Below are 15,591 nucleotides of genomic sequence, written 5' to 3'. Positions count from 1 at the left end.
CTTTTGATTTTGTCATTTGATTAGGGACTTTCCGTTTTGAATTTTGCTCGTAGTTCAGTTTTTTTGTTATTTTACTGTTCACTATTTAAGTCGGTTTGTGTTGGTCAACCATCAGTTTTCTTTAAGATATATATAGTGGTCTGCTTTTCGTTTTTTGTCGTTTTTTTTTTGACCATTGTGTATATCTATTTTCATCGAATCAAGTTATGACTCTCTTGGTATCATTTCTATATTTGTACTTAATGCTATTGCCTCTTGTGTTTGTTGTATACATTCGTTAATGTTGATTCGTGAAAATAAATTGTCCTTTTTGCATTTTTTCTATTGCGGGCATTAAACAAGATTGTGTTTTGGAAATTCATGGATAACTTTATTTTTAAATATATTATTTAAACCTGCAGTAACGAACAAAAGCTGAATCTGGAAGAGTAATTGCAAACGTTAATGAATATTTCATCTTCTTAGTGTTATAAGAATTTAGAATAGTTTTATTTTCATTGCTAATTTCTCATTACAAGACTATAAGAATAAAAAAGACTTTGAATGATAAAACATTTTAAATAAATCCCATTATCATTTGTTACTCAAAAGTTTTTTAAAGTAAGTTTTACACTCTCTAACGATTGGTATTATTTTATAGAAACCGATGTGTTATTGGTGTTGTTTTATTGCTTCTTTGGCTTTCTGTTTTTATATCTTATTTCCTTGAATAGTCTATCGCGTCTTATTTTGGAAATATCTTTTAAATTAGGATTTTGCTATAAGTTCCACATCGACTGAAATTGAAAGCATTGAAGTAAAAACACACAAAAAAAACTTCCAGATGTTGAATGTTTTGCTTTTGAATAAATTATTCAAGTTGGTGATTCTAGAATAAACTTCTATATCATATAGTCTGTGGTAGACAGTTGTCTAATTGGCAATAATGCCACATCTTCTTATTTTTTTCTATTTGTAATTTAACATTGTTGTACTCTCTAGGTTGAAAATATATTAAAAACTTAGTATTTAAACACGAAACAGTCAACATGACCTTAATGAAACGATCAAATTAGAAGAAGACACTCTGTGCTAGAATATAAATATTTATAATATAACATGTATTTTTAGCCGTGTATCACAATTCCATCATCACGTCTAATATGTCATGGACTGTGCTACAAATCTAGATTCTACTGACGAGGAAAGGTAACACTAGGCCATCGAAAGCTGATTTTTTAGTTCACTCTAGGTGGCCGAGTGGTTGAGAGCGCTGGACACAGTGCAGGCTATATTGTTGTTATTTGTGTTGATAGGCGGCTTACTTATGAAGTAATTGCGCCTTAAATTCATATAACATGAATATTATGTATATATATGTTCAGTCCTTAACTTATTTTTAGTATTACATTTTGACCAGTAATTATATGAAACTGTAGAGAGAGAAAAAAACATAACAAAATGTAATAGGAAAATGAAGAAAAAAAGCAAATGATAGTTCCTAATTAAATGTAAATTATTAACTGATAGGAATCATAAATTTGTTTAGAAAATTTCATCTAGTTGTTCACCTTTGTGTAGTCTGTGAAACACTTATAAAAAAGTATATTTAAAAACATAGAACAAGACATGTGCTAGTTAGATGCTACAAATGTAAGGATGTCTCCCACGATTGATGTAGCAAATAAAGAATCCTTAAGTAAGGATTGATATTTTGTAGTTTTTCCTTTTCCATAACGGTTGTGTCCATGCAGGCTATGTGATTGTCTCGATATCTCAATAGTACGAGTTCGAATCCCGCCGAAGGAAGAACACAAATTTGTTTCCGCAAATTTAACATTGTACGTTGTGCTGATATTTAGAGAAATTATTACAAATATTACATACATAATTCAGAATTATACAGATATGTTTCAATTGTCCACTGATTAAATAATCCTTGAAAAAAAATATTGCGAAAATAACTCGTTTATAATACTCACAATGATAAAACAAGGATAAAACATATTCACAACGACATTTCCAGTTGATTAAAACATACATATGAATTAAATATAATATTTTACATATACATGGAATCTTTGAAATACTTAAATTCCAACAATAAATGAATATCAACAATATATCAATCACATGATACATAATTAAAAAAAAATCAAGTTTAATAATTAACAGTATTAGGTAATCAACACAATGACACACTCTCTCATAAAAATAACAACATACGTATTTAGACTTTATCATTTTCATTCATAATGGTATATAAATAATCATTTTGCTTTCACAGTTGTCTATATCGGTCATTCATTACATATTGTTATATATACTATATTACAAAACATTCAAGTTCATTAAATTTAAAAGTAGCATGTGATTGGCATTTTAATATTCTTTTTGTCTTGACCAAACCTTGCACAACATAATAAGAATTAGAAATTGTATTACTTTTAGCGTTTTAAACATTTTCTCTGTAAGTTATACTACTTCTGTTCCGGAGACAATGTCATTTTGATTTTTTGTATCACATTTTTGTTCTAGTACTACACTAACATATGATATCATAGTCTCAAAACTGCATGGTTTTTTTTTTAATGTTTTTGTATATAACGACTATTTGCCAATTTAATTTGACTGCTAAACTTGACAAAATAACCTTATCTCAAATATAAAACAGTGATGATTATTTAACATTATCTTTAAAATAACTCTTTCAATTTAGCTCGATATTCAAGATTTCAGTTGAGTTGTCTTTCCTTGATTGGCACATTTCTATCCATGAAGTAATCATTTTGATTGTATGATTGATTTGTCATAAAGCTACATTTAATTTTATAATCCAGCAGTTAATACCCATGATAGACACAACAGTATAAAGCAGAGAAATTGTAAATAGTTTTTAGAAGATCCGTTCCCACCAGCATACTGATACACGGGGTCTACAAAGAAAAAATATTAATATATAAAACCAGGAGAACACATTAAATTATCACTTCAATATGTAAATCCGGCAAAACTATTTTGAAATTTCTTTATGAAAAATCGGTGATTTTCACTTCGGATTTATGAATTCAAATAAAATCCAATTCCGATTCCCATTACCTAATTATAAATAGAAGTAAATATGATATTTTCCTGAACTTTTTATTCCGCGACATAAATGGCAATATTTTAAGACACGCTACATATTATAAACCTATCTATTTATTGAAGTACGAATGAACTTGGTACAGGGTCTATGGACAATAACTCTCCAATTTTAGACTTGAAGTATGCTTCTTGGCAAAATAACTGTCGGATACAAGATATGGATTAGGTTTGGTTGAAAAATGACCGCCACGTATAATACTAAGTACAGGATGGATATATTTAGTTTGATACCAGCTCTATAGATTAGAGTTGCTTCATAGATATTTTACCTAACAAGACTCTGAACACAACATAAAATACAGCAGTAAAATATGGAAATGACTTTTTTTTTCGTGATCGAATCCTACAACTCTACATAGGTACTACAATGTATACATTTTTACGTTTAACTTAATCATTTCCTACCATTCACCAGTTTAAACCAACAAAAGAGTCAAATTGAAGCAGAACACTATAACATGCATTATCCCAAAGAAAGTTTACACAATGACTGAATTTCAAAAATCGAAAAACGGACAAAATAGTTTTGATCAAAACACAATTAATACTTTAGGACAGGTGTTGAAATGTAATTAACCAAAAATTACGTTATTAGATAACATGGTTTGAAGTATTCCTTTGTATCAACCTCAGCAGTAAATCTTCATTATAAAAACTTATATGTACAATAAATTTTGTAGCTAGTGATACTAGAAGAAACGATAAATAATACTAAGTAAAGTAAGTGTACCTTTTGGAATGTCTTGCAGGAAGTCTTTGTTATCTTTTTTGTATGGGTATTTATTTCTACCATTGTGTATAGATTGGTCTGGTACTGCAGGTACGGATACGATCTCTTCTGTAAAATGAGCAAAAGGTGTCGTTGTTCGGGCTTTTTCTTCTGTTTACGAGAAACAAAGAAAACGATTTTTTTAGGAAATTATTTGAAAATAAAATGGTTTTGACAAATAAACGTATTTTACTGTGTTGAGATATACTAAATATTGTCTAAACTATCATGTCGCATGAATGTACAAAACAGCTGTGCTAATATTTAAAACTGAGGTTCATCCAGTAGATTGATCTCAATGATTGTTTCTAGTCCTAAATTGATCTCAATGATTGTTTCTAGTCCTAAATTGATCTCAATGATTGTTTCTAGTCCTAAATTGATCTCAATGATTGTTTCTAGTCCTTAATTTAAATCTAACAGCCTTTAAAGACTGTAATATTTTCAAACTAGCATGGTTTTTAATGACTGTTTTTTTTTGTGGAGGTTGTATTTTTACTTAATATCTTTATTTTCATATCAAATATTTTTATTGATACATTTTTCTTGTTATCTACCTGAATATGTAAAAAAGTTATAAGCAAAAATGTAATCTTGTCTCCAAAATTTTAAGCCCAAATGATACCATGGTGAAGTTTATGATTTAGCTCAAATTCTCCTTTTTATACACATTTTTTTGTGGAATATATGTTTTTTTATGTTATGTTTTGTGTACTGTTGTTTGTCTTGTTTTTCTTTTTCTTTTTTTTAGCCATGACGTTGTCAGTTTATATTCGACTTCTAAATTTGAATGTTCCTTTGGCATTTTTCGCCTCTGTCTTTCACTACTACTGCATCGATTCTACTTCATTTATGTCAACATTGCCGTCGATACGAATACCAAAATACAAGCTGCTATAACAACTGTTACAGGAAGACTGTCGTTAACATTTATCAATATGTCTATTAATTTATAAAAAGAAACATTTGACAATTATCTAATTTGCTTTCTTTATAACTAATATTAGTGTATTAGACCAATGTGTGATAAAAGGCTCTAACAGTTTTGACCAAAACGAGATATTTAGATAAGCTCATCATATACCAGGATTAAATTTTGTATTTACGCAAAAATCTAAAAAAAAAGTTAAAAAGGCCAAATAAAGTACGAAGCTGAAGAGCATTGAGGACCAAACTTCCTAAAAGTTTTGCCAAATACAGTTAAGGTAATATATTCCTGAGGTAGACAAGCCTTAGTTTTAACTATATTGTAGCAGTTTTTAAGTTTAAAAGTATTACATTAATTGAAACCTAAACGTAACTGTCAGGTGATTTTCGTCATAAGTATTTTTAGAAAAAAAACATACCATATAAAAACATAGTTTCACTGTCTCCACCTAATTCATTTGATGCTTCACAAGTATAATGACCAAAATCTTTTTCTTCAAGGCTCATTATTCTTAAATTAAGTGTAAGAGTATGTGGGTCGTCTTCATAAATCTCTGTCCGTATATCCCAGCGTTGTTCGACAGGTGTCTTTCCTTTGTACCATATTCCAACTGCTTGGGGTGACGCAGAAATGATACATGATAAAATTGTTTCTTTCCCCACACGTTGACTTATCTTCTTATTTAATAGATGCACCTCAGGTGGAACTACAGGACAGTAACGTGAAATATGACAAATTAATTATCGAAATATAGATACTAGAAAAAGTAAACAAAAAATTACCCAACTTCGAGCAAAATTCAAAAGTTCATAATCAAATGTCAAAATCAACATCACATTGTTTCTTAAGGTACATTGACCATGTACCGACAGTGTTTAATTCAGACTTGCATGTGATAATGCCTGCATTTATTTTTGCTCTTGATTCGTGTATTGTCCTCTTATATCATATGTTTTGCTCCCTTTTAAAAGCTATTTTGATATATTTTCCCGCCAATAACCCTTTTGATATTACATGCAATGTTCCTTTTGTTTGAATGATGTTTGGTTGACATTTTTTTCATGTCATATTGGTTTTATTATTCAGCAATACTTATCAATATGTTATACATACACTGCACATCAACATATATTTCTTTGGAGACATCGTTCCCGATTCCGTTAGATGCCACACATTCATATGTTCCGTCACAGTTTCTTGATATATTGTGTATCACTAATATTTCTCCAGGGTTACCTAAGGCTGATTACAAACAATATTTAGATAAATAAAAAGTAAAATCACAAAAATACTGAAATCCGAGGAAAATTCAATCGGAAAGTCCTTAATCACATGGCAAAATCAAATGACAAAATACATCTAGCGAATGGACAACAACTGTCATATTCCTGATTTGGTACAGGCATTTTCAAATGTAGAAAATGATGGATTGAACCTAGTTTATAGCGCTAAATAGTGTTCTTCAAATGAAAGTGTTTGATTCTAAAGTTTGACGCAGAATACCATGAAACATTTTGTTTATAATTCCGAATTCTTCCGATAGAACTTTTTTTTAAGATTTACTCATACAAATAAGTCTTAGAGTAAATTGTATGCGTTTAATCATAATATATTACTTAAGTATAACTTTTTCTGTCTTTGAATTCTATGTTCCGAACACGTCTTTAGAGGTCCCGACATTTTTGGATTTATCTTTATTGCACGTTCCACAAAAGAACGTTTTGTAATAATATAAAAATTTAGCTCCCCACTTGTTTTAAGTGAATTACATTTTACATACTCACATTATTTTAAGTCATTTTTGTTGTTTTAAATGCACTTTACTGTAGTAAAATGAGTTAACTTCACTTTTATTCATTTTTTGTAATTCAAAATTTGGGACCCCTAAAGTATAAGATTGCTATAATGCCTTTATTTACCTTAGGGGTCCCACAACCTATACAAGCCAAAACTATATAAACAATCAATTCAACATAATGTATAATAAAAGGACGATACAATGCATTCAAATACACCATATATTGTTGCCCCCCATTTTTTAACAGTAATGTTGGGACCTCTAAAGAAAAGGAAGGCTCCCTTTTCCGCTGTTTTACTCTTTATTTTCCTCCTATTTCATCTATTGTTTTACTGTACGTAAAACAACAAACAATCAATAAATCAATTTTTTACAATGTTTACCTTCTTTTTTCTCTATTTTACTATACACAGTTTTTCTAAACCACAAAATTTCTGGCTGGGGTTTTCCAGTCGCATTACAAGTCAGTTGAATTGTTGAGCCTTCTCGTACAACTTGATTAGGGCTCGACCAGTATTCGTTGATGTCTGGTGGTACTATCAGAGAAAAAATATATATTTGAATATCAATTTAGTTTATTCTAATGTGTAATCATTATGCCATAGACGTTAGATATTATAAATAAATTAGATTATAACTGATAACAAATTAAGTATCGTAAATTTACAGCAAAGCGACAGCAACTGCACAAATGACAATGTGTTGGGTTCGTGGTGTTGTTGTTCCCCTATTTGTGACATTTTGTTCACGCATCGTTTTCAATATAATGGAGTTTGATGATACTGTCGTACAAGTGAGAGGTATAGCGCTATAAAACCAGGTTCAATCCACCATTTACTACATTTGAAAATGCCTGTACCAATTCCGAAATATGACAGTTGTTGTCCATTCGCTTGATGTGTTTTATCATTTGAATTTGCCATTTGATAAGGGACTTTCCGTTTTGAATTTTCCTCGGAGTTCAGTATTTTTGTGATCTTTCTTTTTCATATATAACATAGTTAAATAATATGAATATAAGAAATGTCGATATAATTGTTCCTTTGGTCATTTGCAAAATTCCCCGAAAAACGTCCGCTTGGCTGTTCGAATGCATATTCCTACCAGGGACATTGCCTCCAAAAAAACGTATCTTTACGAAGGTTAAGCGAGCGGTAAAATCCTATTATCCATCATGTTCATCCCATGCAAGTATAAGAAAAAAGTAAAATCACAAAATGCTGAACTCCGAAGAAAATTCAAAAACGGAAAGTCCCTAACAAATGGCAAAATCAAATGATAAAACACATCAAACGAATGGACAACAACTGTCATATTCCTGACTTGGTACAGGTATTTTCAAAACAGACATAATCGGTAAAATAGTCAAATTAAGAAACGAACATCTAAATAAATGAGGATTTTTATGGTCTTTCAAAATTTACGAGAAAAAAAGAAACAAATGCTCATTGTGGGTCAGAAATGTTTATTTTTGTTTAGTTTCTTTTGATACATATTCTGAATCGGACTTCTTTTAACTGAATTTTACTGTGCGTATTACTGTGTGTTTGTTTTTTTTCTACATTGGCTAGAGGTATAGGGTAGAGGGTTGAGATCTCCAAAAACATGTTTAACCCCGCCGTATTTTTGCGCCTGTCCCAAGTCTCTATAACCCATGTTAGTCTTGTATGATTTTTAATTTTAGTTCATTTATATACATATATTCGGAGTTCAGTATGACATCCATCTCCAGGGTCGGAATTTTTCTCGCTGTATTGAAGACCCTTAGTGGCATCTGAAATCAATCCCAGTTTTTGAAAGGTTTGTGTTGCTCAGTCTTTAGATTTTTATGTTGTGTTTTGTGTACTATTGTTTGTCTGTTTGACTTTTTCCTTTTAAACCATGACGTTGTCAGTTTATGTTCTACTTGAGTGTTTGAATGTCCCTCTGATATCTTTCGCTTCTCTTTTATTAATACACTTGATAGATACGATAATTTTTTTCAGGCGTCGGATAATATTAAACATGTTATGTATCTCTTATCAATAAACTCATCACAGACACCAGGATAAAAATTTTGTGCGCCATACCTGGGACTATAATAGTCCCAGGCCATACTTGTGTTTCTTCTACAAAAGACTATCGCTGACTCTCGAATAAAATACAAGTTTAAAAGGTCAAATAAATAACGACGTTAAAGAGCATTTAGAATACAAAATTCAAAATGTTTTGCCAAATACTGCTAAGGAATAAAATAGTCCATGGTTATATCAATGCTGATGCATGTTGGAATTGAACGCATATCATTATTTCTTGATGCCTACTATATTTGCGATGTTATGTATATGTAATAGCATACCTAACACTGTCAAATAAATACGTTTTACCAAAACTGGTTTAGTGTTGAGGGTACAAGTATACATTCCATGGTCGCTATATCGTACTTGGCGTATTAGGAGATTCCAGTCAGGAATGGTGGATCGATCTATATCCATCCGTATATCGTCCATTAATCTTCTATCACCATGAGATATTAAAATTTTCTTGGGATTCATCCAGGTGACCTAATATATAACAGATATAGTAATTTTGTACAAATTAAATTGTAAAGTTATATATTACTGCACCACTGCAAAAGATAAGTATTTTTGTGATTCTTAAAAAAAAAAAAAAAATTATTACTATGTAAAGCGCATGAAGTACATATTTGTTGTTATTCATTATTTTCATGATTCTTGTTTGAGTTTGACAAAAAAAATGTTGAACTGAAATATATCTTGAAATGTCTATATATTACCGTATAATTCTGCTTGTTTTCAACTGCACAAGGCAAAATTTTCATTTGTCCGGCTACAGCTGTAACGTTTAGTGGTCGAGTGTCAAATCTTGGATATGTATATCCGTTACAGTTATATCCGACCATAACTACCAATACTGAAATTCAAAGAAATATATATTTGAAACACAATCAAATTTATCCAAATTAAAATGAATAAAGATCAATTGAAGCTTTTTGGTGTCATGTGACATATGAATATTACCATACAGCATGTTTGAACTTGCGGAAATCATGCTACTAATGTCATCTTTTCCAATAACCCTTTTCAGCTTACAGACAAAGTCGACGCAAGAAACAACGACTTACGTGATATGCACCAACAATATGATTTGCATAAATGTGTAGCTACCGACCATGCAACACCGTCTTGGGTAGTCAAGGTCGTCAAACCCCTTTATCTATGTAACTAAGAAATTGTTAAAAAATGTAATAATAAAAGTCATATATTACTATGTCTGTTAAACAGATGTTGTTCAGAAAGGTCTTCCTGTTTACGTGTGCAACATTGTGTATGTTTTTTAATAACACGTGGAGATAAACACAACAGTTTTGAAGAATCAAAGATGGAAAAATAGAATAATACGGAGTAAGGATACAGGACAATTGCAATAAAAGAAGTTCATGCATTTGTTAGAATTAATTATTATATTTTCTTCTTTTTATATTTTCAAACTGGACATTGAAGAAATCTCATGATGTATTATATATATTTTTATTCCCATGTTAATTAGATTATGTTTTTACATTCTAATCTGATTTGATCCCTTGATTATTCAACTATTTCTCAAATTTTTACAAGGATTTCTTACTTGGAATGACATTCCAGATTTTAAATTTTAGGACTAGGAGGAATTTCTCTCAATCAAACATGTTTCTGAAGGCTTCAACTTGCAAAATATAAAATTACATTTTTAACTGTACCACTGTATCGTCTGAAAATGTTTATGGTGGCATTTTGGTTGAAATTCGTTTACATTAACAAATCTAATTAAAAAAATCCATTTTGGTTTATATTTTGAAAATGGGAAATCGGTGAAACATGTTTTAGAGAAACATTAAAGCTTCTGTATGTTTTGAAATGCTATATTGATTTGTCCGTTAAAGCCATTTAAAACCGCAAAAGCTTAAGGTTAGAAACTGAAAATTAGTACTTAGGAATGTTGCTTTTACAGTTTTAGCAACGATGATTTATTTTATCACGAAGGACAATGATATAAACTGCTTTAGGTTGCTATTAAAGTATTCATTTAGCTATAATTCCTCTCCAATTTTTCAACCATCTGCCGATATACTCTTCAGTTAATGCACTTTTTAGTTCATCAGAGTCCAGCTGATTGACTGAAAACAAAAGCAAATAAGGAAATATGGCGCCTATTGTTCATTTAATTTTTCTGGTTATATGACATTTGAATTTATTTAATGTCATTTTTATGGTCATAATGTAAAATATACTGATTCATAGCAGTAAATATCCATATTTTCATATTTCATTACAGGATGTCAAGGTACATCATCTAGCTATTGCCTGACATCGACCAGACCGTAAAATATGGACAGGAGTATGACGTCATATTTTGAGGGACCATGCATAAGTGAAGGAATGGTTAATAAAGATACTTGTATAAACTAGATATCACTGGAATCAAAATTTTCTCTAGTTTAAAAGAAATAAAAATAAAGTGTACTTTTAAGGAGGCTCGCGGATATAAGATTTTCAGACAAAAATTAAACATTAATTTTTCATAACAAATTTTATTTAATACCTTAAGTAGTTGTAACTTTATCATATGGTACAAAAATCATTCCAAAAAATCAATTCGTGTTGGCCCCAGGTGACTTTTAAAATGTAGACATCATTGAAAAAGCTCCAAATTATCTCCCTTTGGTGCAAAAATGCCATTTTTTGGCATTAAAATTGAAATATCTTTTTTAACTCATCGGTGATTTACATTTTTTATTGTTGTTTTCGGATAAGCTGTACATAAACTAAATAATTGTAAAATTTAAGCGATTTCTGTAATTTAGTTCTTTTTTAGCTCACCTGGCCCGAAGGGCCAAGTGAGCTTTTCTCATCACTTGGCGTCCGGCGTCCGTCGTCCGTCGTCGTCGTCGTCCGTCGTTAACTTTTACAAAAATCTTCTCCTCTGAAACTACTGGACCAAATTAAACCAAACTTGGCCACAATCATCATTGGGGTATCTAGTTTAAAAATTGTGTCCGGTGACCTGCCCAACCAACCAAGATGGCCGCCATGGCTAAAAATAGAACATAGGGGTAAAATGCAGTTTTTGGCTTATAACTCAAAAACCAAAGCATTTAGAGCAAATCTGACATGGGGTAAAATTGTTCATCAGGTTAAGATCTATCTGCCCTGAAATTTTCAGATGAATCAGACAACCCGTTGGTAGGTTGCTGCCCCTGAATTGGTAATTTTGAGAAAATTTTGCTGTTTTTGGTTATTATCTTGAATATTATTATAGATAGAGATAAACTGTGAACAGCAAAAATGTTCAACAAAGTAAGATCTACAAATAAGTCAACCTGACCAAAATGGTCTGTTGACCCCTTTAGAAGTTATTGCCCTTTATAGTCAATTTTTAACCATTTTTCGTAAATCTTAGTTATCTTTTACAAAAATCTTCTCCTCTGAAAATACTGGACCAAATTAAACCAAACTTGGCCACAATCATCATTGGGGTATCTTAATTAAAAATTGTGTCCGGTGATCCGGCCAACCAACCAAGATGGCCGCCATGGCTAAAAATAGAACATAGGGGGTAAAATGCAGTTTTTGGCTTATCACTCAAAAACCGAAGCATTTAGAGCAAATCTGACATGAAGTAAAATTGTTTATCAGGTCAAGATCTATCTGCCCTGAAATTTTGAGGTGAATCGGACAACTCGTTGATAGGTTGCTGTCCCTGAATTGGTAATTTTAAGGAAATTTTGCTGTTTTTGGTTATTATCTTGAATATTATTATAGATAGAGATAAACTGTAACAGCAAAAATGTTCAGCTAAGTAAGATCTACAAATAAGTCAGCATGACCAAAATGGTCTGTTGACCCCTTTAGGAGTTATTGCCCTTTATAGTCAATTTTTAACCATTTTTCGTAAATCTTAGTTATCTTTTACAAAAATCTTCTCCTCTGAAACTACTGGACCAAATTAAACCAAACTTGGCCACAATCATCATTGGGGTATCTAGTTTAAAAATTGTGTCCGGTGACCCGGCCAACCAATCAAGATGGCCGCCATGGCTAAAAATAGAACATAGGGGTAAAATGCAGTTTTTGGCTTATCACTCAAAAACCAAAGCATTTAGAGCAAATCTGACATGTGGTAAAATTGCTTATCAGGTCAAGATCTATCTGCAACAACAAAAGAAAGAGAGTTTTTAACGACCTCAGCTGGCTATACAACCCTTGCACAATCAACTGAATTTTGCAGAAATCATTAATAGGATAGATTGCCCTTATATGATAATTTTTTATTACCTTTTTGGTTTTTTTGGCAAAGTGGGGGGGGGGGGGGGGGGTGTTGCGCAACAACAAAACTACTTCACAACTTTCTCATTACTTTGCATTTCTTGTTAGATAAATTTTACAAAAATTCTCCCCTTAAACAACTGTTGAATTTAAACAAACTTGGTTTAAATCACCACTAGGATATCCAGGGACCACTGTGTATGATGACCCTGCCTGCCCACATGGCTGAAATAAAGCATAGGTTTCAAATGCACTTTTTAGTATTATATCTCTGAAACTAAACGACAGTACAACAGTTGCATTTATCATGTAACAATTGTAAATAAAAATATCAGGTGAGCGACACAGGGTCCTTGGACCCTCTAGTTCTTTCGATATTACCTCTACTTCTACTATTAGTTCAACAGAAGAAAAAAAGAACATTAACAAAAGTGTATGCTTCTTTCGAAGGCAGATTGTGAGCGTAAATGAGCGGTGACCCCATTTTTTATTTCATTTTTCTATTAAGTATAAGATAAAGTTCATTTATAGAAAAATATAGAGAAATCCTTTATTAAATAAAAAATTTAAATTAGACCCGCGAGCCCCCTTAATATAATTAAAAGGTTCTATCCAGAGATAAAACATATATATATATAAAACATGTATTATATCTAATTTTCAAAATTATTCTTATCAATCAACCTGTTTCAATTGAAAGCTAATTAACTAAATGTTTACAATCAAATACAAAAAAACATGATACTTGTTCACCAATTAAGTAAATAAAAAGGTATTTCCCTTCATGGTTATTTTTAATTGGAAAATAACCCCTATTTTTTTATACGAAACTTTACAATTTTATAGCACACATTGTTTAAACAGGGTCCCAGATAGCTTCAACTGGATAAAAAAAAGCAATGAGGGTACGGAATCGGCCGAGTTGTGACGAATGGATGAAAAAGATGTATAATTTTAGAACTTACCCGGAATGGAATGAATAGCGATTATGTCTATTCTTAAGTTTCATGCCATGCTATGCTCATTTTATGCTTATTTTATCATGAATAGACATTACATTTGTCAATATCTTAATACCGAGTGTTAGCGATGTATGAAATGCTGACAAATATAACTTAAAGACATGATAGAATTATTTTGATTCTAATAGGAATATTTTGAACTTTTGTACGTTGAAGCGGACATAATTATAATACACGCTCGGAAGGTCGCCTTTTTGATTTAAAGAACCAAAACGTTATAGAAAATCGACAGTTTAACAGTAAAATAGAACAAACTCATTTAAACTTACTTTTATTATGTTTTATTTTGTTTAATTTCCTAGCGAGCAGCACAAACACAGCTGTGCATTTTGAACTCCGGCGTTGTTCAAAATTCATGTGACAGTTTTATTTTTGAATTGTAACATCAATCATGTGCAGCCCAAGTTTTATTGGAATTAGAACATGACCTTGTATCCAAAGCCCAAGAAGAACGTCATATTATAATGCGTATAAGATTGCACTGGTTCCTGGAAGTTGGGTAGTACAAAAACAGGTACTTCTGATCTGAGAAAAAGGGTAAACACTCCTTTCTAAATGTGTGATATTTTTTTCTATTAGTTAACAAATTTTTTAACAAGGGTTTTACAGTGATCCCAAGTACTTCGTCATTAATTTTGACACCAAAATTATCCAATTGTTTTAACTGAGTAGGAACGATTTTATGTACTACTTTTTTGTATGTTATTTCTGACCTGGCCGGATAAGTGGTTCTATACCTTTACTGAATTTTCATGCTGTACAATAACTCGTCAAATTCATGTTATTGAAAGAGAGAAAACCAGAAACAAAAAAATGTTCTAAGTGCTCATCAAACTTTACTTGCACATACACCAAAACTTAAAATACTTATTACTGCCAATGATATTCAGAAATCTGGTCAAAATACATGGTTTTTTTTATGTTATATCTAAATATAAATTGATACGCAGAGCTCACATGATACCCATCGACTTGTGCATTAGTATTGTTGTAAGAAGGCTCTGGAATATTTAGAAGGCATCTTGAATATAACAATTTAGTAAAGTGGCTGTGTACGGAAACATGTATGCGGATATCCATATGCAAATAAATATTGCGTCAAATTAAACAAAGACGTGGTTTTAATACCACACTTGTGAGTATAATTATGTACTAAGGAGATGAATAACACATTTTCCAAACTTAAACATCGTATCTTACTTAAAAGTATAATTCAGCGAAGCACTCGATCTAAAGCTTTTGAGAAAGCAGGAATATTACATAATTTTCAATTTGAGAAAAATATATCACTTTCGGTGTCAATAAACTTAACCGATTGTACTATCAGGGGCTGAAAGTTAACTATATCAATGACACAGACCAAATGTTAGTAATATAGATATATGATTGATACCAACGAAGTTTTGCATGTTTTTCATTTCGTTTCGTTTCTTTTTTTATTCGCGATTCTAATTATTAAACAATTAAAAACATGTTGATTTTTCCGACATAGTCGGTATAGTTTCAGTTTGTGCCCTTTGAACTTAAGGACGCTTAACTATGGCAACAGAATACGCATGCTCGAAAATCCTTTCTGTGATTGGACAAAATGCTGTCATGGTGGGTGATTTGGTTGTGTTTGAAAGAACGTCTCGTTAATTATA

At 31.2% G+C, this 15,591-nt stretch overlaps 1 protein-coding gene across 4 annotated transcripts in view; it reads right to left on the bottom strand.

Annotated features, from left to right (window-relative positions):
* Positions 1 to 348: 348 nt before the first annotated feature.
* The window catches only part of LOC139520081 (limbic system-associated membrane protein-like), a 45,894-nt gene continuing 30,651 nt past the window's right edge, over positions 349 to 15,591 (bottom strand). For 2 of the 4 annotated variants that reach the window (XM_071312502.1, XM_071312503.1), the window contains exons 3-9: positions 9,398 to 9,534; positions 8,960 to 9,164; positions 7,005 to 7,157; positions 5,937 to 6,065; positions 5,242 to 5,529; positions 3,857 to 4,006; positions 349 to 2,915 (exon numbers count right to left, since the gene is read on the bottom strand). In XM_071312502.1, the coding sequence (XP_071168603.1) occupies positions 2,809 to 2,915; positions 3,857 to 4,006; positions 5,242 to 5,529; positions 5,937 to 6,065; positions 7,005 to 7,157; positions 8,960 to 9,164; positions 9,398 to 9,534 (1,169 nt within the window). In that variant the 3' untranslated portion in view covers positions 349 to 2,808. The remainder of the gene's footprint in view (positions 2,916 to 3,856; positions 4,007 to 5,241; positions 5,530 to 5,936; positions 6,066 to 7,004; positions 7,158 to 8,959; positions 9,165 to 9,397; positions 9,535 to 15,591) is intronic. The other 2 variants (XM_071312504.1, XM_071312505.1) reach the window with 1 other exon arrangement.

The sequence above is a fragment of the Mytilus edulis genome, chromosome 4, assembly GCF_963676685.1.
Source record: "Mytilus edulis chromosome 4, xbMytEdul2.2, whole genome shotgun sequence".
Lineage (NCBI taxonomy): Eukaryota > Metazoa > Mollusca > Bivalvia > Mytilida > Mytilidae > Mytilus > Mytilus edulis.
The sequence above is the reverse complement of the archived record's forward strand: the minus strand, read 5'-3'. Positions and strand labels throughout refer to the sequence as shown.